Below are 21,137 nucleotides of genomic sequence, written 5' to 3' on the forward strand. Positions count from 1 at the left end.
GTGAATCTAATATTTTTAGTAATTTCCACAATATTTAAATCTGCCCCCAAATCCATTAGACATCTCAGACAGTCAAAGGAGAAATTAGATAAACAGGAGGCACCTGGAGCAGACAGAAGCATCAATAGGCTAGAGAGGGTTCGGTAAACTCCAGACTCCAAGAGATGTGGCAATTGAATCCTCAGCTCAACCACTCGTCTTTTTCATTGCAGATGTTGCTCTGCTCCACTTGCTGGTTAAGGGTTAGTCAACTGGTAGCCCAAGGGCACAACCTGGAACACAACTGCAGACTTCTAGATCCAGGATTTTAGAGATTAGATGGAAAGTTTATACATAATATATATTTTAAATGTGTGTCTTTAGAGATTTAAAATCTGAATTGTTTAGAGATAGACTTTTTTCAATGTTGCATAACACTAGAATTTGGGATGACCCAATAAAAAGGGCTGGTGGTAGTTTCAGGACTGCTAAAATAATATGCTTCTCTATACAATGGATAATTAATTTATGGAATTCACTGCACTGATACACTGATGCTTTCTGGACTAAATGGCTTTAAAAAGTGATTAGACAAATTCATGATGGATTGGCTATTAGTCGAGATAACTAAATGAAACTTTCAAGTTCAGAGGCAGTAGACCTGAATGCTGGGGGTGGGTCTGTATCACTCATGTGCTGGTTTTGCTCTTCCTGGGATTATTTGGTTAGCCTCTGCTGGAAATGAGATATTGGACAAGATGGACACTTGGTCTCCAGCCAGTCTCTTCTGCAGCTAAAATGTCAATTGTGAAAGCAATGTACACACACATCATATAGGAATACTCAGCTACAGAGATTATGGTTATTATATAGTGAATAATTTATAGACTGGTATATAGTTATATTTAGAGTTCAAGCAGTTAAATTTTATTTGTTGAAATAAACTACTAATTTCCATCACCTGTTTCCCATTAATGAGTAAAAAATTCCGATGCCTTAGGAATCTTCTCAAACAACTTGGAGCCAACCAACCCCCCAAGTTCTGCAGAAAAAGCCTAGGGTCAAACTAGACCCAATGGCAACTTTGTGAATACCACAAGGTCATGGCTGCCATTTTGAAGTGATTTTAAAATATGTGGGGGCTTGATCCTGATTGGGTCCACAGTGTGGTGTGCCGAGATGCTCTTGTTTCTCCCCATCCTGGCCTTATCAAGTCCCCAAATTGGGGCACCCCCAGTAGCTGTTTCAGCACTTGAACATGCACATCTGGGGGGGGGAGAACAAGAGCACCATGCTGCATACCTGATCAGGATTATGTCATTTTAAAATCACTTTAAAATAGCAACAGTATTCTTGTGGCTGTTAGATGCTGTCATGTCTAGTTGGACCCTTAACTTCTATGCCCTTTCTGATTACATCATATATGAGACCAGGTATAGTAGTGGCAATGGCAATCTATCTTGAAAGCTAGAATAAGATTTTCTCTCATCACTACCAACACAACCAGCTCTTTTCTTCAGCTCTGCAATTTGCTTCTATGAATGTGTTCTCCATGCCGCCATCATATGTCTTTGACAGAATGACACCACCTTTTTTTTGTTTTAATTGAAAAGCAACTATATAAAGCCTCCCACAGGAGAGAGGCATAATCTCTACTGTATCGTTTGTATCGATTTTGTGAACATCATTCCCCTGCTATACACTGATAAATGGCTCAGCGCTGTAACAGAATAGTTACTAGGAACCGCTGTTGATTTATTATTCATCCTAATGTTAATTATATATTTAAGCAGTCTAGTCCCAGCAAGATTAGTGAAAGGATTTCCCTTGAGAAGGACCTGTTGGCCAAACCAATACAAATTCAGCTGTTATTAGTGGAGAGAGATGGCATTATTCTGACAGGGACCGTGTCTCTTCCTTTGTGCCTACAAAGATGCTGGAAAAATATTTATATTTCATATGAATGTTTATTTCAATGAGAGAGTGATAGTCCTTGGTTCTTGTGTTTGGTTTTTATGCATTCTGGAAAGTTCCTTACAGTTATAACCTATAACTATAACACAAATGTGCAGACTTTTTCAGGCTGAAGGCAACTTTGGAATTTTGACACAGCATGGTAGTTGTAGATTCAAAATGGCTGTTACAAAATGGCTGCCACAGAGGGTGGAGCCAACCACGAAGGAGCTGCTGCAGTGAAGATGCTTGCGTTGTGGTGGTAGCTGCTGCTAAATTATAACAGATATATCATGGATGAACATTTTGTGGTTTTATTGGCTCCTAAAAAACTGAGCTGTTTTATCACTAAACATAATAATAGTCAATGAGCAAGTCAAAAAAGACTTACACCATCGTCCTGCAACAGCTTCTTCTGCCTGTGCTCTAGCTACATCTCTTTATGGCAATGGTACTTTGTACAGCTTGGTGTACTGGTTAAGAGCAGCAGTTTCTAATGTGGTGAGCTGGATTTGATTCCCTGCTCTTCCACATGCTGGGTGACCTTGGGCCAGCTGGATGACCTTGGGCTAGTCACAATCCTGTTAGAAACTGTTCTCACAGAGTAGCTTCGTTCAGAGCTCTCTCATCCTCACCTACCCCACAGGGTGTCTGTTGTGGATAGAGGAAGGTTAGGCTATTATAAACCACTATGAGACTCCTATGGGCAGTGAAAAGCAGGATATAAAAATCAACTATTGCGAAGGTACTACTGGGAAATGGTCTACCCCCTTCCCATGTTGCTTTGTTCTGATGGCCTTGGAAAGATTGCAGCTAGATCAAGGTGGTATCCATATGAAAAGGGAAAGTCTACATTTTCCCAGTCCTACCCACATCAGCATTATTTTGCCTGCTGTAATTGTCTACCCCCAAAGCATTCCTCCCTTCTCAGATTGCAAATTGCAGACCTCACATGATTTACTCATTAGTAAGCATTCCCAGGTGGAAGCTTTTCCTGGCTGCCCTGGATCCCAGAGGGCCATCAGGGGGCCATTTCTGGGCCTCCCAACCCCCTCCCCAGAAGGTGAGCAGAGGCTGCACCAGGAGGCAGCTCGCTCCTTCTCAGGTCCTCCGAGTGGAAAGTGGCTAGGAGACCAGGGCAACTTAGTGGCAGTGGGGCTTGCTCTGAGTCTGCCTCCTCTTTCACCCAGCAAAATTCTGAACTTGGCAGGAAGTTGCAAGCAGAGAACTGATTCATTATTAGCCCTTCCTGGCTGAGAGCTCCCTCCTGATAGGGAGTAAACTACCAGGGCAGGCCATTCCTGGCTGAGGGCCATCTCCTATTGGGGGAATATTTCCAGGGGGGGGGGGAGAAATAAAGTAGGGAGTGAGTTCTCTGCATGTAATTTGAGCTGATTGGCCCTTATTGGCAGAGTGCCCAGGGAAGGCCAATCAAGAAGGGAGCAAGTTGTCAACTTGAGCTTTACGATGTTTAGTGATATCAATAGAATAACATTCATTTGCTGATTTTTTAAAAGAAGAACTGGGGTGGGGAGAGGGAAATAGCTACTGCATGGAAAGGAGGAAGGCTACTGTGTGGGTGAGACTGAGAAACTCTAGATGTTCCCATTCATATGGCAGCATAGTTGACTGAGATTTGCTGAAAGTTTCCTAAAACTTTGCAACAAAGCTCATTTGGGAAAGTTTGGAGAAAAACTTGGAAAATTCCAGGAGGTGTGTGAATGCACCCCAATGGCTTTGGGAAAGAAGAGAAAAGTCCCACTTCCTAACAGCATTGAATCTGAGACAAACAACCTGTGAGGAAACAGACTTACTTTGCAGTCCTAAGGAGAGTTATTCTCTCTCCTAAGCTTATTGACTTCAATGGTAATATAAGGCTGTGACACTGTTTAGGATTGCAGTGTTAAAACTGAAAGGCACACTGTCTGTCTTAAAAAGAAATAAATTGCAAACTTTATCAAGATCATTTAAATCATATTTTAACAAAAGATCGGATAAAAGGCACATTAACTAGTTGTCTTTCTGACACATAGTTATTGATGAGAAAGAAAGAAATGCTCAGATTCTTTCAGCTTTCACTGTGGCACAAAGAATGCAGCGAGATTCAGTCATTTCTCCAGGGCTCTAGTCAATGATGAAAAATGTCCAAGTAAGATTAGAAAAATCCCATTTCCTCTTCTATGGTCTATCTTTACCACATTCTGTAAGTACGATTCAATGCCATGCAGCTTGGTCTAGCTGGACCACCCACTCATTGTGGAGCAATGAATAGCAGGCTAACGAACATTTCAGGAATACCTTGGACAGACTGCTATCTCCTGCTCAGCTTTATCCACAGGGGGCTGCATTAATTTTGCTTTGAATGTGCTTACAAGGGCTGTGACCTATACTATATGTGATCTTACATACTGAACTTTTTGAATCAGCTGAATTGGCTTTTATGTAAGGCAACTCTGGTGTCAAGGAGCACATCTCATGCAAAGGAGGCAAGGAAGAAGAATGGAAAAAGGGGAAGGGAGCAAAGGTTAGACTGTCAAAGGTCAGAATGAAGAGCTGAAATCAACGTCTCTGTGATTCTGGATGGACAACTTATTGGCTGTTGCAGGACAAACGCAGATCTCAGAGGGGATCTGGAGTAGAGAAGTGGAGGCCAAGAGACTCCCAGAGCTTCTGAATAGTCCTCTTCTGGACGACTGTGTCTTTTCAAGCAAATAAATTTGGGGGGACATCAACTCTTGCCTGCATTGCATGAGCAGTGTGGGTTGGGCCTAAAAGAAGGCTGACGAATTGTGGCAACATGAAAAAGCTCAGTTGGAGGGACCAAAGACTGATGCTTCAGTGGACAATTGGCCTTGTTGTGCTGACAATTTGTTAAACTGCATTTTTCTCAAGCAGTGGCAAATAAGTATGTTGAAAAACATGCTTTTCACACTGGCATTTCCAGCCCTTAATTAAAGATACTCACAAGGGAGTAAAGAGAACATCTGATACTTGCAGCAGCCTCATTTTCTGCCCTTCATCTGTGAAGGCTCAATAGCAGACCTAATTTCAGCAATGGAAAGCTTCCTTCAGACATGCTCAATTCTCAACAGCATTAAGGGGCAAGAAAAAGCCTGAGAAATATCGGAGAGCGGATATACTGTCCAGATGAAGTGAACAACTCAGTGACATAAAAGCATGATAGGATTAGAGATAAGATCTGCTCTTTCCCTTGTTTACTTGGTGCAGGTCATGCAATATTCTTTCCAAACAAAGCCTAGTTAAAATAAACATTGTTGCCTTTTTGTCATTCCCCCCCCCCCCGCCCCATACAGACACCCGGGGAATCACAAACCTCAAAAGCAAAAAGCAGATGCTGCTAACAAGGAAGGAGGCTGTTATGGACTCCTAGAAACTTCCCTGGGAAAGTTTTTGACACACACTTTGTCTTTGCACTTCGCTGCTTTTGGAACGAACATTGGAAAAGTGACAGAAGATAAAATGCTGTCATATGATTTATCACTCTCCTATCTCCATGGTCAAGTGACCACTGAGCTATTCTTTTAGTTTGCCACTTCTGGAATTGCAAGATTGCAGCCTCCAGGAATGTGGCAAATTGCCCAGAGGGGATTCCGCTACCAGGGGGAGGAGGAACTTTGACGGGAGAAGGGCTAATGGAGGAAACAAGAGTCTTGTGGCATCCCCGGTGATTATGTGCAACTCTGCGGTGCCCTAATTTTCGATATGCGTGCCATGAGAAAACAACTAGTGTGTTGCAAGAAATAAAGAAAGACACTACCTAGAAGTGTCCCGTGAGAACAATGCAACGGGGCTGGCTCCAGATTTCAGAGGCTCTTGGGCAAAGGGCTCTTAGTGAACACCCTTGCACTATGTGGGGTATGTTCTAATCCCCCCTGCATTCTTCCTACTTGATTTCCAGGAACAATATTTTTCACTAGGAGCTGATTTGGGGGCAAGACCTTGTTAAACTGCTCACAGAGCTGCTTCCTACTTTTAAAGAACAAAGGTACTGCAGTTTCCACTCCCATTACAAACAGCAAACAACAATTTTGTTTCTTCAGCTATTCTGCACAGACTTCTTTCAGTCCTATAATATAACCCTTTGCCAAGTACAAGCCAAGCAGTCCCCCCATCCCAATAATCTCTGCTCAAAGATCTAAACGTATTATGGCAGAAGTAAATCTTATCTTTAGATTTATCCATTACAAAGTTGTCAGAGATGTCACAAAGACTTTGGTTCACGTACATGCTGGAATAACAATGCTTCCAAGGTGCATGTGGGCACTCCAGCCCCCCTTCCTGATCTGTAAGGGCCCCAGAGAGAGACTGCAACAGACCAAATAGCCACTGCCCAGGGAAGTTTCAGGTCGGAGAAATGGGGCAGGAGAGGCTGAAGATTTCCCATATTTACTGTGGATATTATCCATATTAGGCCCACATGCCCCAGTGTACATGCCGTCCAGAGTTTTTGTAGCACCCATAATGACTCAATTATGTGAGAATTGGCCCTTAGCTGATGTTTTCTTTTTAAAACAGAGAATGTAAGGGAATAGGGTCTGTTTCATCTTTATGCCATTTTCCTCATTGAGACCATAAATAGAGAAGATAAGGGATATTTTCAGTAAGAAAATGTGAGTTGCATATTCTTTGCTCCTCCCACACCAGCTTCCCCCTTTCAACTGCAGCTTCAAAGGCTGCACTCTGAAAAAAAAAGGCAGAAAAGTTGGTTGAAAGGATCAAGGAACTACACGAAATGCGTATTTCTGTTCTTAACTAAATAAAGGAGAAATTATGAAAATGTGAAAGAAATATGAATACAACTAATAGTTTACTATTTCCTCTTAGCAAGAAGTAATTGTATGCAGTGAGGACTGGAATTATATGAGTGGGCTGATCTGCTTTGGTGTTCTTTGGCTGGGGACATAGTTTATGTTTACACATATTGTCTGCCTTCAGACATTATGCCAAGCTGCAAACAATGTATCTAATGCTCAACATGGCCCCATCTGTAGACACTTAAACCCACTGATCAGGGCCATGGAAAGAGAAAGGAGATATTTCTGCAAATCTGGGGGTCTCTTAGGTTTGCAGGAGAATGAGAAAAAAAGGGTGGGATTTTTCTCAAAGAGAAACATTGTTGCAAACTCCTTTGCCGGCACAGCAGCATCAACTCTCCTTGCAGGGAGAGGGAGAATTTAGAGAAGGGGAAGTAGTGACTTGAGTCAGGTAGGAGGAAGAGGGCAGGAGATACCCTCAACCTCCTGCAGTGCTGCAGGGAAGAAGACAGATAAATGGCCAGTGTTGGGGGTGTTAATGGGGCAGGCAGAGTAGCAGGGAGGCAGACAGATAGGAAGAAAAATAGAAAAGCTAGAAGAATGGCAGGCATACAGAATGGATCAGGAGTGGGTGGGTTAGTGGGGTGAGAGTGTGTGGAGTAGACAAGTGACATTCCCTCTCTTTGAATTTGCCTGGGGGGAAGCAGTAGGAATCTCAACCACTGCTGCCATCACTACATTAGCCAGGCTGACAGAGCCAGTGGAGCTAAGGGAGAGTGAGTGGGTAGACAGGTGGATGGGCAAGCAGAATGGCAGGGACAGGGGCAGCTGGGCAGAGTGGTGAGGAGGAGCAAGGGACTGAATCCACGAGAATTCCTCCCCTGTGGTCTCTGTTTGTTAAAACCACATTTTCAGTGATGGCCATGAATGCAAATTTTCTGTTCTGTTCTTATGCTCCCCTTGCTCCTCCTCTCTCATGGAACATGGAACACCAATTCCATATGAACTCTCCAGTTCCCAGCAACGGAGCTGGGTAAACCCGTTTGCCCCTACGTAAACTGGCATTCTTAACCAGGGTTGAAGTCCAGCTCATGAGGAGACCCATTTATCTGTTCCCTCTGTTCCACATAATATATTTCTGGTAAGGGCTTGGAGGAGGAGCATGTCTCATGGCTTAAGTGCCACTCAGTGCTTAGTACCCACTTAGGGAGGCTGTCCTGCCCCTGAGTGCCTCCTCTTCCAACTGGCTTGCCTGTCTGTCCAGCAGCCAGCCAATTGCCTTCTGTCCCCCACCCCTGACCACCCCCTCCTTCCACTTCCCTCTGAGGCTCAGAGGCTGCAGATCCCTGCTGCATGAGAGCTGCCCCCTGCCTGTGAGTTCCCTAATAGCTGCCTGCAGCCTTTCCAGGCCCTGATGGGAAGGGTTCTTCCACTCACACCCCTCCAAATCTAGTGCCCACTGTATTCCTGAATGCAAAAGGCTTAGCCCCTAGTCCTGACAAAAAGAGGCATCAGCAGAAATAAGAAAATGAATGCAAGATGTTGGAAGACAGAAGGAAATACATGAGCAGAGCACATATGCTACAAGCATTGGCTATATTGTTTCAAATTTAACTGGATAATCCTGTCTCCATAATGGAACTGATTATCAAAGCTGAAGATGCAGATAATCAAACCAATTCACAGCAACTTGCCAAGAGGACAGTACTAGTTTTGAAATCAAAATGGCATGCAAAACACACTGACCATGTTTTGTTGCCATCAGATATATTCTCAAACACTAAACCCCAGCAAACAAACTTCCTGGCTCTGTACCTACATATTTCTTCATTAAAATGAATGGGACTCTGGCCGTGGACTATCACAGTGTAGCTGCTGTGGTTGGTGGGTGGCTCCCCAGTGGGAAGGTTTTCTAAATACTTAACCTGATGGAAGGTTACAGCAAAATTATGTTTGTTCAAAATCATGACTATCAAGCCTTATTTATTCTCTTTCTTGGTCCCAAGGTAGAAGTTTAACTTTTCAGGATTCATGGCACATCTAGGCACATAAACTTACCGGCACTGACGGTGATAGCTTCGATGAACTGTTCTCTCCAGCTGTTTGTTCCCACCACAAGAGCGAGGTTTGTCTTCTTAATGAGCTTGTCCACAGTGTTCTGCAGATGGGGAGACAAACGCACAGGAAAGCTAAGTACACTGTCAGTTCAGAAATTGGTTTAAGGACAGGGAGCAACTTTCTGGGAGGAGGTGGCTGGCTGGCTTTAGAACATTAAAGCCAACCTAAAAAGCAGCTGAATGAACACTTTTAAAAAGATGAAAGGTTCCACAGGATATTCTTGTTGACAAGCTGGTAAAATGGATCATAATTCTGTCAGGTGGATTGATAACTGATTGACTGATCGTACCCAATGGGTTAGCATCCTCTTGGAGAAGAGTGACAAGTGGAGAACCCCAAGGATCTGTCCTGGGGCCTGTGTTGTTCAACATATTTATCAATGATTTGGATGAGGGTTTAGAGGGGAAACTTATTAAATTTTCAGATGATACTAAGCTGGGAGGAGTAGCAAACACAACAGAAGACAGAATCAGGATACAAGATGGTCTTGATCGGCTCGAGACCTGGTCTAAACTGACTAAAATGAAATTCAATAGGGACAAATGTAAAGTTCTGCAATTAGGTAAGAAAAACCATATACACCAGGGTGTAAACTGCACAGAGCTTTTATTCCAACCCCAGATTGATTTAGTCCCTGCCCTCTACACAGAATGCGATTTGCATTTGGATTTTGGGCGATTTAAAATTTCCTTCTGCAGCAAGAAGGATTGATCTGGTGTGATCCTACCTTTATTGTGTGATATCTCAGACTGCTTTTAATCCTCAATATCCATTTGGGAAAAAAAGCTCCGTGGTAGAGAACCTCTGATAGGCTACACCTAGTCACGTGACATGCTTGCCTTAAAGGAGAAGCCCCTAATTTCTCTCAACTTCTGTCGGTCTGGGATTTTTCCTCCCTCCTCAGCCTTTTTCGATCCTCTCCCCCACCCCTCCAAGAAAAGAAAGAGGCTCCCTGCCTGGCTCCTCCTCCCCCCCTTCAAGAAAAGAAAGAAAGAGGCTTGGCTTCCTCCCCCCTTCTGAACTACCCTAACCATGTGCAGAAGACTTTCCTGTTTCAATGGGGAGGGGGGAGAGAGAGGAAGAATCGAGTTCAAAGCAATCTGAATTCAACAGGATTGACAATGGAATAAAGAAAGTAAGTGCAGACTCTGCCCAGTATAGAATGGGGGAGACTTGTCTTGGCAGTATCGTGTCCAGATCACGAGAGGTGATGGTCCTGCTTTACTCTGCTCTGGTTCGGCCTCACTTGGAGTACTGTGTTCAGTTTTGGGCACCCCAGTTGAAGAGGGATGTAGACAAACTGGAGCGTGTCCAGAGGAGGGCAACAAAGATGGTGAGGTGTTTGGAGATCAAGACGTATGAGGAAAGGTTGGGGGAGCTTGGTCTGTTTAGCCTGGAGAGGAGACAACTGAGAGGGGATCTGATAGCCATCTTCAAGTATTTAAAAGGGTGCCATATCAAGCCTTTATATCAAGCAGAGTTGTTCTCTCTTGTCCCGGTGGCATGGACCAGATCCAATGGGATTAAACTAATTCTAAAGAAATTCCGTCTAAACATCCAGAAGAAGTTCCTGACAGAGTTGTTTCTCAGTGGAACTTCCTCAGGAGGTGGTGGGTTCTCCATCTTTGGAAATTTTTAAACAGAGGCTGTATAGCCATCTAATGGAGAGGCTAAGGGGGTGGCAGATTACAGTGGATGAGTGATAGGGTTGTGAGTGTCCTGCATAGTGCAGGGGGTTGGACTAGATGACCCAGGAGGTGCCTTCCAACTCTATGATTCTATGATTCTATAATTCTATGAGAAATGTTAATGCAGCAGAGTCTTTGTGATCTTCAGTTCTTTCATCATCAGTAAATAATAATTCTGTTAACATGTAGAAATCACTAATAGATTGCTTGTTGAATATGTCCATTTAGAAGGCCTGAAATCCAGACTACACTAATCATCCATATAGTTTAAAGCTCAACACTCTGTTGACTCAAGAAGTAGGTGTCATTGTGTCCTGTGGTGCTCAGTCTTTGAGAATGGATGCCTAGAGTTCAATTCGTCTTGTGAAAATGTTTAAAAATCTTGTTGCCAGGTGAGACATCAGTCACCAGAGTGAGACATCAGTCACCTTGATTCTCTACGGAGGGAAGCCAAAAGAATCTGGTTTACTCAGGCTGTGGAAAATACCTGGTTTCCACTGGATTTTCACTTTTCAGGAGATACAGTTGAAAAAATGAGGGAGAATAAGATACAAGGGTGCTTGTGATATTTGTGATTGTCTTATTTTTGTGATTATCTTATTTTTATAATTTCTGCAGATTTCACAATCCACCTTCTCTAGATGGAAAATTCTGATTTAACTTTATTTTAGTAGCACACACAACACACAATCCTGTTCTTGGACTATCATTACGTGCACTGATTTCATTCAAAAATATTTTGGTTTAGGCCCATGGTGCCCCCAGACCATACCTTGAACTCATAGGACTCTTCAATAATCACTTCTAGCTTGGTATGCTCCCCCAGAATTGGGCGCCCCATTTCTGCGATGCGACGTTCCTCCTCTTCCTTGCTCGTTAGTGGCTGCTTCTCATCATTCTCTTCTGCAAAAGAAGCACACAAGTCTTTGAGCCGGGCTCCCCCATTTCTGCTGTCAAGCGGAGCTGCATGTTTACTATCTGGATCCAATATGTCCTGTTGCAATGGCAGAAAAGTGGGCATACAATTGTGACAGAAGAAAGAGAGGCCATGAACTCAGGGACATGTGCCAGTACAGTGAAAGTTGTCACTGCAGATGAGATGCCTGCAAGCATTAGCAAATGAAATTGCTGGCTCATAATGCCACTGCACTTCAAGGGAGTGTTTCCCATCCCTATTCTAGTCTCATTAGCTCTAAGCTGTACTATGGCTATGCTCCGGCATGTCTGCCATTACTATGAAATGGAGAGACAGTTACTCGTTCTGGGACTTCCAGGTTCATTTCATAGAGACCAACCCGGGCTTGCCATGGATTCAAGGACTATTCATATGTTATGGTTTTGTAGCTGTGTGCCATGATTTTCACCCTCCCCTTCAAGTATATACTTAAGAATGAAGCAAGTATTTGAAAATAAGTGTAAAGAGTGTACTCAGTAACAAACTCAGTTTGGCTGTCTTGTTATATGTGAAATGACCTCGGGTGGGAGGAACGCTCTTGAGAAGGGGAGCTGTCGGAAGGTCTGGCCCTGCTCGGCCACATACCCCCTTTGGGCTCCTCCCATTTTCCTGCCATTCTAAAAAAGCAGAACAGCCCTATTTATGAAAACAGGAGGACCGTAAAAGCAATTTGTGGCTTTTGTAGAAAGAAAGAACTCTAGGTTGAACCAGGGTTGTGATGTGAGTCATTTCCAGTTCTATGTTTTGCATCCACATTACAGGCAACCCAATGCAAAATATGATATAAAGGGTAGGAAGGTCCATATTCTTTCAAAGTTGGCAATCTCAAATATCTTAAAGGAATACATAACAAAACATTACACATATCACACTTGACAAAATACCAACATGTTCATTAATCAGGTAGATATTCCTTGTAACTCACCAGTGACACCATATTAGAGTCTAAATGTGCATTTACTAAAGGTTACCGAGAAGTATACTGTGGCTCATCTTACATTTTCTCCCTTCACTTGTCAGTTCTGCATAGCTGTTTTGACAACTGATGACTTTTACAGTCAGCCTGGTGTGCAGGTTATGCCAATTAACATCTTTTTTGTCATCAGTTTGGGGAAGATGTTTTGTTAATTGAGATTCTTTATCACAGATACTTCTTTTATTGTTACCTTAAAGATTACTAAGATAAATTCACTGCAAGATGAATTCACTGCCTGCAAAGGTTCTCTGTGATTTGTGGGAGTGATAATTTGAATGTGTGTGAGCTGATGACAATCTCAATAATGGCCCTGACTTAGAATAATTTAACATTATTATGCGGAGGCAAGCCTGGGTCTTATGGAGAAACTGGACTCATGTGGACAGGGAAGAGCCTGGCCTTCCCTGTCCTATGGTGGCCCAGAGGGGGCAAAAAATGCCCTGCTTGGCCTTGCAGCGCTTTGCTGCGCTGTGGGGTAGACCAGGTCTTTCAGTTCTATTTTTCAGGAAGGTGGGATTCCATTCCATGCAATCTCACCTTCCTACAAAATACCCCTCGCCTCCCTCCCCCTCGTGTGGCAGAACTAATCCGCTGCTGCTTTGTTTCCTGGGGGTGCTCATGTGTCCCCCATGTGGACGCAGACTGCTTTGGAGCTTGCAGCTCCACAGCAATGCACCACCGGCAGCCCAGTGCAGCCACTGCCTTGCAGAATTGACCTATAAGAGCCAACTCTTCTTCTTCTATTCCATCTGTGCTTTATCCCATCCAACTGTATGTTTTGAGCTGCAGGAGAAGGCTCTGAATTAACGCTGTAAGGAACTGCCTCTTACATTTTGTGGATCTCTATTCTTCTGGAATAAGGAACTCTTAAAAATGATTTCCCTTCTCTTTTAAAAAAGGCACATCTGGCAGCACCATTCATGTTTGAAGCATCATAGCTCCTCTTATTAGAAAGGGATTTAATTCTTTGCTCTCTGCCAGCCCCTTGGGTTTTCTTTTCCTTCCCTCCTCTCATTTCCCCTTTGTTTTTTGGAAGCAGAAGGGAATTTGGAAGTTGCTAAATGCTACTTGATTGGTGTGTAAAAACAATGGGAAGTAATTTGTTAATTTGAATGCTTCCCAAGACAATGATGATAGAGAGGAGGGTGGGCGGAAACAACATGATTTTTGTTTTGCTAGAAGGGTATGTGCCAGATGCCTGAGAGGGAGAGATTGGCTGGCATTACCAAAAGTTGACTCTGGGTGGCTGCATCGGGCAGTGCTTTCCCCAGAACCACCATGAGAACTTGTGCATACAGTTCAGGAGTGACAAAGCCATGGAGGAGCTGATGCTACAGGTAGGCAAAAAAGAGACCAAGAAAGGCGTAAGGAATCCCAAGGGCATAGGAAGAAGCAAAGGAAGAGCCAGTGTCAAAAGTGATGGCTGAAGCAGAGCACACATTGCATTTAAAAACACAACAGTCAACCTCAGCCCTTATGAAAGGGGTCAAGGAGAATGACTAAAGACGGGTCACCAGGCTTCAAACCCTCACAGCCTTATATATACAGACTGTGGGGGGAACACTTTAATATTTCATATCGTGTCAAAGTGGTTAAGGCAGAACAAAAGATGATGTAACATGAGGGAAAAAGCAGTATCTAATGGGAGCCTGAGATTGTCTGAATTTTGCCTTAGGGATAATGAGAGTATAACTAGGAGTAAAGAAATCTTGGGATTACAGCAGACACTGTTTGCTCGTTTCTGATGGAAGGTCCTTGCTTGCACTACAAGGGCTCAGAAGAGGTCTGTGCAGTGTGTAAATCACTGAACTGAATACAGCTCATTGGCCATGCCATATTAGCTCCATGTTTGACAATTCGGTAGGGTTGCCAGGTGCCTGCTGTCCACAGGTGAGGTAGAGGAGTGGTGAGGGTGGAAGGGTTGCCAGCTCCAGGTTGGGAAACCTGGATTTGGTTTGCGGCCTGAGGAGGACAGGGAGTTCAGTGGGGTAGAATGCTATATAGAGACTGCCCACCAAAGCATCTATTTTCTCTAGGAGAACTGAACTTGGTAGTCTTTAGATGAGCTGTAAATTCAGGGGATCTCAAGGTCCCACCTGGGCTGGCATCCCTACTACCAGGCAGGCTGCAAGAACAGGCCCACAGAGTCCCTGCTGGACCATCATAAATGGCTGGTGGACTCATTCACCAAGGATGGTTTAAAATTGGGTAAGCCTGGCCTAGAAAATTGCCTCTAAGTATCTATGAACTTTTGAGAAACAAATAAATGTTACAAATTTGTTTTTCTGTTGTGTTTGCATGCTTTCTTTCCCCTCTTACGTGGAACATGAATGAATACCTCCAGGTCTTCAGAAATTTTCAACCTATCTCCAGTTTGTTTGGATATCCAAAGGAAGGGGCCTAAATCTCTAGGCTTCTGCACAAATCAGAGTTTGTCAGAGAATTCCTGAAAACCTGGAAGTGTTTGCTTGTGCTCCACAAGGGGAAGTAGGAATGGAAGAGCATGGCAAAAAGTGAGGTTCATAGCTTCTGTTTCTGTTACACACCAAGAAAGAAAGGAGAAAGCTCACAAACACATCAACAAGGTAGGTTTATGCTTGTTGCTAACAAATCTCCATTTATTTATCCTTTCTAGGTTTTCATTATGACTTCTAAAGAACAAGTTCTCATTGCAGTAGGAAGTGTGAGCCAAGCCTTATCACTCGTTAATAGTGATTTCCAGCAACAAAGGGCCGAAAAGCTATAAATGCGGTTCAGGCTGGTAGGGGTAGAGGAGTGGGAACTTCACACAGTAGAGTGTAGCAGTTTCCTAGTTATCACATTCCTAGGGTAACTGTTTCATAGTTATCACATCTGTTTTTCAAACACACTTCCCCCAGTATATGTGTATCAATGTGTATGCGTATCACACACCAAAGACATTGGTTATATATTAACTTTTGCCCTGGGATCCCAACAAATCAGAATACCTTGAATGTTGATTACAGTAGAAGGAAAAGGGTGGTCTCTAGCATGAACTTTCCTGAAGACAGGCTGACCTAACAGAATGATTGGCAAAAAAGTAAAGATCAGTGGATGGGACTGGGTAAAGTTTACTGGGTGATGAATCTCCTGGCCGGTGTAGTTAGGTTCTGTTAGAGGTGAAGAATCTACAAGGCTAGTGAAATATAAAGTCAAGTTCACACAGGGTTATTGTTGTTTTAAATGCTCACATCAGGGCCTCTCTAACCACTGCTCAATTTCTTGCAGTCATGGATGAGGTAGCAGCAGTTTCAAGTGCTCCAGAAAATCAGATGGATGCTGTTCACCTTTCAAATTATGGTCTCCTAAAGAAAATCTAAGAGCCTCTTGTGGCGCAGAGTGGTAAGGCAGCCGTCTGAAAGCTTTGCCCATAAGGCTGGGAGTTCAATCCCAGCAGCCGGCTCAAGGTTGACTCAGCCTTCCATCCTTACGAGGTCGGTAAAATGAGTACCCAGCTTGCTGGGGGGTAAACGGTCATGACTGGGGAAGGCACTGGCAAACCACCCCGTATTGAGTCTGCCATGAAAACGCTAGCGGGCGTCACCCCAAGGGTCAGACATGACTCGGTGCTTGCACAGGGGATACCTTTACCTTTACCTTTAAAGAAAATCTATCTGCATTGATTTTGCAATTTTTTCAGGATAAAATTGAAGTGAGAAATGATTGCAGTGGCTAGAAAATTGTACATTTTAATTCCGTTTTTTAATTCCTTAAAAAAAAAGCAAAAGCAGGTCCAACCTGCTGCTGAATACCTTAAAGGCATGGCTATGCTATACACATTTCTCAGAAAAATGAACAAGAGTGATTACGCAAACTATCCCAAAAAGTGTAAACGGTTCCTGCAGGTTACCATACATGTTGGATAATGTACTTTTAATGTGCTTGTACAGCTGGATTTTCCTCTTCTAAAGTGCATTGAAAGTGCATTATCCAACATGTGTGGCATGGGCTTTTGTTCCCACAGTATACCCATTTAACAATGATGGAGAAGCATGAAATGAGCAGCAAATCAGATGCATCTTTGGTGAGTCTGTCTGGCAGCGAAGATGAAAGAAGCATAGAAGGGCTGCCTGAGAAGGCTACGATACGGCAGAAGGTTTTTGTGTCTTTTGCCAAAAGTACAAATAAGCTGAGAGAAAAAGGAAGAGTTTTCAACTAAGTGTACAAATTTGAGTGTTGTAACTGGTCAACTACTAAAGAAAATTCCATTCGGCAAACTGAGGCACCTGCCTGAAGTGGGGCATTCATAGGGGTGGAACTTCCCATTTTGCCTGCCTCCCTGCTGCTGTCTCTGCCTTTGTCCCAGAGCTGGGTCCCTAGTCATTCTTGCCCTCTGTTCTCCCAGCCGTTCTTAATAACAATATGGTAGTCAAACAGGCATTCTCTATAGGGCTTCCTGAACTTTCAGGAGATGACTTCCTCTTATGAAAGTTTGGCCATCAGCTTGGTTGCCAAAGCAACCACAGTGCTCAGCAAGGTTGCCTGAGAAACCAAAATGACAGAAAACTCCTGTGCATCTGACAAGGCTGTAGGAAAAGCAGGGAAGATTAGTGGCTGTGCCTTCTGGATGGAGACAGAGGAAGCAGTGAGGTGCTTCATTATGAAAATGTGGGTGGTAATCATGGAATCACAGAATCACAGAATCAGAAGGCGTCATAGTCCAACCCCCTGCTCCATGCAGGATCAGCCTAAAGCAGCTTTTCTCAGTTTCTTAAATGTTGAGAAACCCCTAAAACATTCTTCAGGCTTTGAGAAACCCCAGAAGTGGCATGATTGTGAAAATATGGTTGGGAGCATGCCCACCTGGGGCCCCTCCCCTTCAGGCCATCAATGGGCATTGGGGGGGGGGGGTTGACAGGACCATATATAGTCATACCACTTGGTAAGTGTTGAACACATTTTAAAATATATATAGAAAATTAATTAATTTCCACATATTTGGTCATCAAGAAACCATAGGGTTTCACAAAAGCCTGGTTGAGAAAGCCTGGCCTAAAACATACATGATATTTATAGGTTCTAAACAAAATGTACCTGCCTTCTCTAGAAATGCATTTTTCTTCCTGGCCTCAAGAGAAAGACCCAGGTCCAAATCCCCACTATTAATTTGCTTTTGAGAGCATGTTCTCCCATCACCTGTTGTAAAGTAACCCAGGCAGGTATATTGCAATTTTTCACAGCAAAATAATAGTAAGCAGCAACCTGACAGGCACTGGACCACTGTTTTTGTGTATTTTGACAAGAAAAAAAATGCTATTTTTAAAATGCATGTGCCATTTTCAGCTGATGTGAGCTGAGAATATTTTGTACTCAAAATATAGGAGGAGATGTAATGGCCTTACTATAAACCTGGAAATCTCATTCAAATCTCAAGTCAGCTGTAAACTTGCTAGGTGCCCTCAAGCAAGACCCTGACTTTGTCTCAGCCACACAGTGGACAAACAGGGGTAATGTTGCTGACCTGCTTCATAGAGCTGATATAAAGATTACCGAGAGAACGTGTCTGGAGTGATCTGAATACTCCAAAAAAGGACAAATGAATATTAGATTAAATATGATTCTAGCAGTCGATTTATGTCCACCCCGTAGGGTTTTCAAAGCAAAAGATGTTCAGAGGTGGGTTGCCATTGCCTGCCTCTGCATTGTGACCTGGGACATCATTGGTGGTCTCCCATCAAAGCAGTACCCAGGGCTGACCCTCAGAAAAGTGCACTGCCCCCTCGCCACAAAATCCTTGGAATTTTTGGATGTCTGTACTGCTATGAAATGTACCTGTTGCCTAAATGGTCTCTAGGGTTGGGCGCTTCAGCGTCTGAAGTGGCCGGTCTCTCCCGGCGCATCCAGTAACGCGTTGGGGGGGGCGAGTATCATCATGCCAGTAGGTACACACATGTAGGTGCAGAGCTGCCGCCCACACCTCCCCTCCCCCCTGTGGTGCTGCGCCAGGAGAGTGGTGCAGCCCACTACTGCTGTGCTTTCCAGGGAGATGTGACAGAGCTCTTTGTACTCCAGCCATGATTGAGTGGACTGAAAACAGCTTTGGCTACTGTTGATGCTGAATGACCTGACTGTCAAAATGCTGTATTAATGTTTTATGCCTTTGTTAACTCCCTGATGCCGAATGTCCTGTTAAAACGCTGTAATAATGTATGTGGTCTATAAATACTTTGATGCTGGACAATGACCGTAATAAATAAAATAATAATAATAAAAAACTATTAGAATGTAGAGGGATTAGCCAATCTAGTGTAGTATCTACTTGGCTACATATTTTATGTTGCTATATGCTTCCTGTGTGTCACTTTGACACTGTATCCGAGGAAGCGTGCACAAAAGCTCATGCCTTGAATAAAACTTTATTGGTCTTAATTGGACTCAAAATGTGTTCTGCCACATGATAAATAATAATGTCCTTATTGTCCATATTGCAAAGGGGAAAATGTTAAGAATGACACTCTCCCCTCACAAACAGCTATTTTTATTATTATATCTATATTTATTTATTATTATATTTATATACCGCCCTCCCCGAAGGCTCAGGCTGCCCTACCTGTTCTCCTTGTCCTTAGCAGTAGGCACAGGTATTTAAAAGGCTTTGTAGGAAACTGTTCCAGCTTGTTGCTGCCCTCTTGAATCCAATATGATAGAAAAGCCTTTCTCAACTTTTTTACTGTTGAGTAACCCCTGAAACATTCTTCAGTCTTTGAGAAACCCCAGAAGTGGCACGATTGTGCACAATAGAGTTGGGAAGCAAAGCTGTGTACACACTCACCTGGGGCACCTCCCCTTCCCACCTCCTCCAGACCCATCATTGGCCATTTTGAGAGGGGAAGTCGACAGGACCGCATATGGTCATATCACCCAATAAATGTTTAACATACTTTAAAAATATATTAAAAATTACATAACTCCCACCCATACGGGAAACCCTTCCAGGGTCATCAAGAAACTCCAGGGTTTCACAAAACCCTGATTGAGAAAGCCTGTGATAGATGCTAATGGATGTATTTGGGAGGGTGAAGTCTGGGAAGGAGTGGAAGTGGGAGGCCAACTCCCAGAGGTCTAAACTCTCAAGGCAAAGTTCCCCGCTCGTGCTTTGCTGTGCCTCTGGACTCCTGGGCCAGCTCACCCACATAGCAAACATTTGTTTTGCACATTGCTCTTGTCACAAGCATCTGTGAAGCCACACTGCACAGAAATTGCTAAAGAAGGATATGGGCACTGGGAAAAGGATGCTCTTTTTCCAGAGGGGTGGGAAGAGCTGTTGTTTCTAATCACACTGAGAAAATGTGGCAGCCCCAGCAAAGAAAACATCCTTGGCTGAAGATGAGTCAACTGGGTGCTGCAAAAAAGAATCCAAAGCGCATTTATTGTGCAAAAATCTTGAATATGGGGAAAACATCTGAAGCTGCATTGGAAAAATTAAACTGGGACTTGGAATTGGACAAATTAAACTGGGACTGGCACTTGCTAATAAAACTGCCGGCATTTATATTCATATCTGATTGCTATTAAGGTTTTCTCAGAACATTTATCAGGGGAAATGGGTTGCTCTCAAGTAGTGCTGAGAGAACAGAGGAATTATGAATGTCCTTTGCAAAGACAGCCTGTGTGAAACGTGGCACCTGTCAAGCAAGGAGTCTTGTGGCACCTTAAAGACTAATACACCTTTCCTCCAGCATCAGCATTTGTGCCCTTACTCCATGGAATAAAAGACAGCACATGCTACCACTCCCAAACACAACATCATAACAAAACCTTTGTGAGATAGGATATGATGAAAGATGATAACTAGCTCGAGATTACTCAGCGAGTTTCAAGGCTGAATAGGGAATTGAATACAGGTATCTCCAGTACAAGACCAGCTATTTCCAGTACTCTTTATCCACTATACCACACTAGCTCTCCAGAGCTCAATGACTGTGTTTTGCTGTTACTTAGGAGCTGTGATACATGTCTGGGGCATGTTGGTGACATCTGCTTATAGGGGTTCCCTGTATTTTGTTCTGATGATAAAATGCAATGCCTAAGAAAGCTAGGGGCTTTCAAGAAACACCTTGAAAAGTTCAGCAGCCAAAGGAAAGAGTTTGAACTATGATTGTTCTGATTACTGTGCCAAAGGCCATGTGGCCAGGAGGGTGCTTAAGAAGTAAAAGAAACAGCCCCATCATCCTTGGATCCTTCAAGGTCTGAATCACTGGGATTTTCTGAGTATTAACTCCTTATCTGGACACATGTGATGTTAAGTGGATGAGAAAGACACATTGCACCCTGTCATTACACTCAGTGTACATGCTGGTTGCTTAGTAGGTGGGGTTTAGTGTAAAACTTAATGTGCACTAAAATCAAGATGTCTTACCATTCAAAAGCTTCCCTTCAGTTTAACAGTGAAAACAAAAAGAAGCCAAGATGTCAGCAAACAGATTATACAAGTACCATCTATTCCAGATACGTCTAATTGTTCTATCCAATGGGCTTTTTGGTGCTGAATGTTTTATAACATGCCAAAAGCTCTGATTTTGATCTATAGTAGTTGCTTTTCAAACTTCTTAGCCTACTTCTTCTTTGGGGCTTGCCCAAGACATGGAATGACAAAGGGTTTCTTCAGGTTCCATTGCAATAGTGATTAGAGCTTGTTTTGGTATAAACTTTGGTTTGCATGCTACTTCACA

At 43.3% G+C, this 21,137-nt stretch overlaps 1 protein-coding gene across 7 annotated transcripts in view; it reads right to left on the reverse strand.

Annotated features, from left to right (window-relative positions):
- The window catches only part of SLC8A1 (solute carrier family 8 member A1), a 348,714-nt gene that overhangs the window by 20,245 nt on the left and 307,332 nt on the right, over positions 1–21,137 (reverse strand). For 4 of the 7 annotated variants that reach the window (XM_077335808.1, XM_077335814.1, XM_077335821.1 and 1 more), the window contains 4 exons: positions 20,825–20,839; positions 15,414–15,482; positions 11,286–11,416; positions 8,766–8,865 (listed from right to left, as the gene is read on the reverse strand). In XM_077335808.1, the coding sequence (XP_077191923.1) occupies positions 8,766–8,865; positions 11,286–11,416; positions 15,414–15,482; positions 20,825–20,839 (315 nt within the window). The remainder of the gene's footprint in view (positions 1–8,765; positions 8,866–11,285; positions 11,417–15,413; positions 15,483–20,824; positions 20,840–21,137) is intronic. The other 3 variants (XM_077335832.1, XM_077335848.1, XM_077335840.1) reach the window with 1 other exon arrangement.

The sequence above is a fragment of the Paroedura picta genome, chromosome 1 (genome assembly GCF_049243985.1).
Source record: "Paroedura picta isolate Pp20150507F chromosome 1, Ppicta_v3.0, whole genome shotgun sequence".
NCBI lineage: Eukaryota > Metazoa > Chordata > Lepidosauria > Squamata > Gekkonidae > Paroedura > Paroedura picta.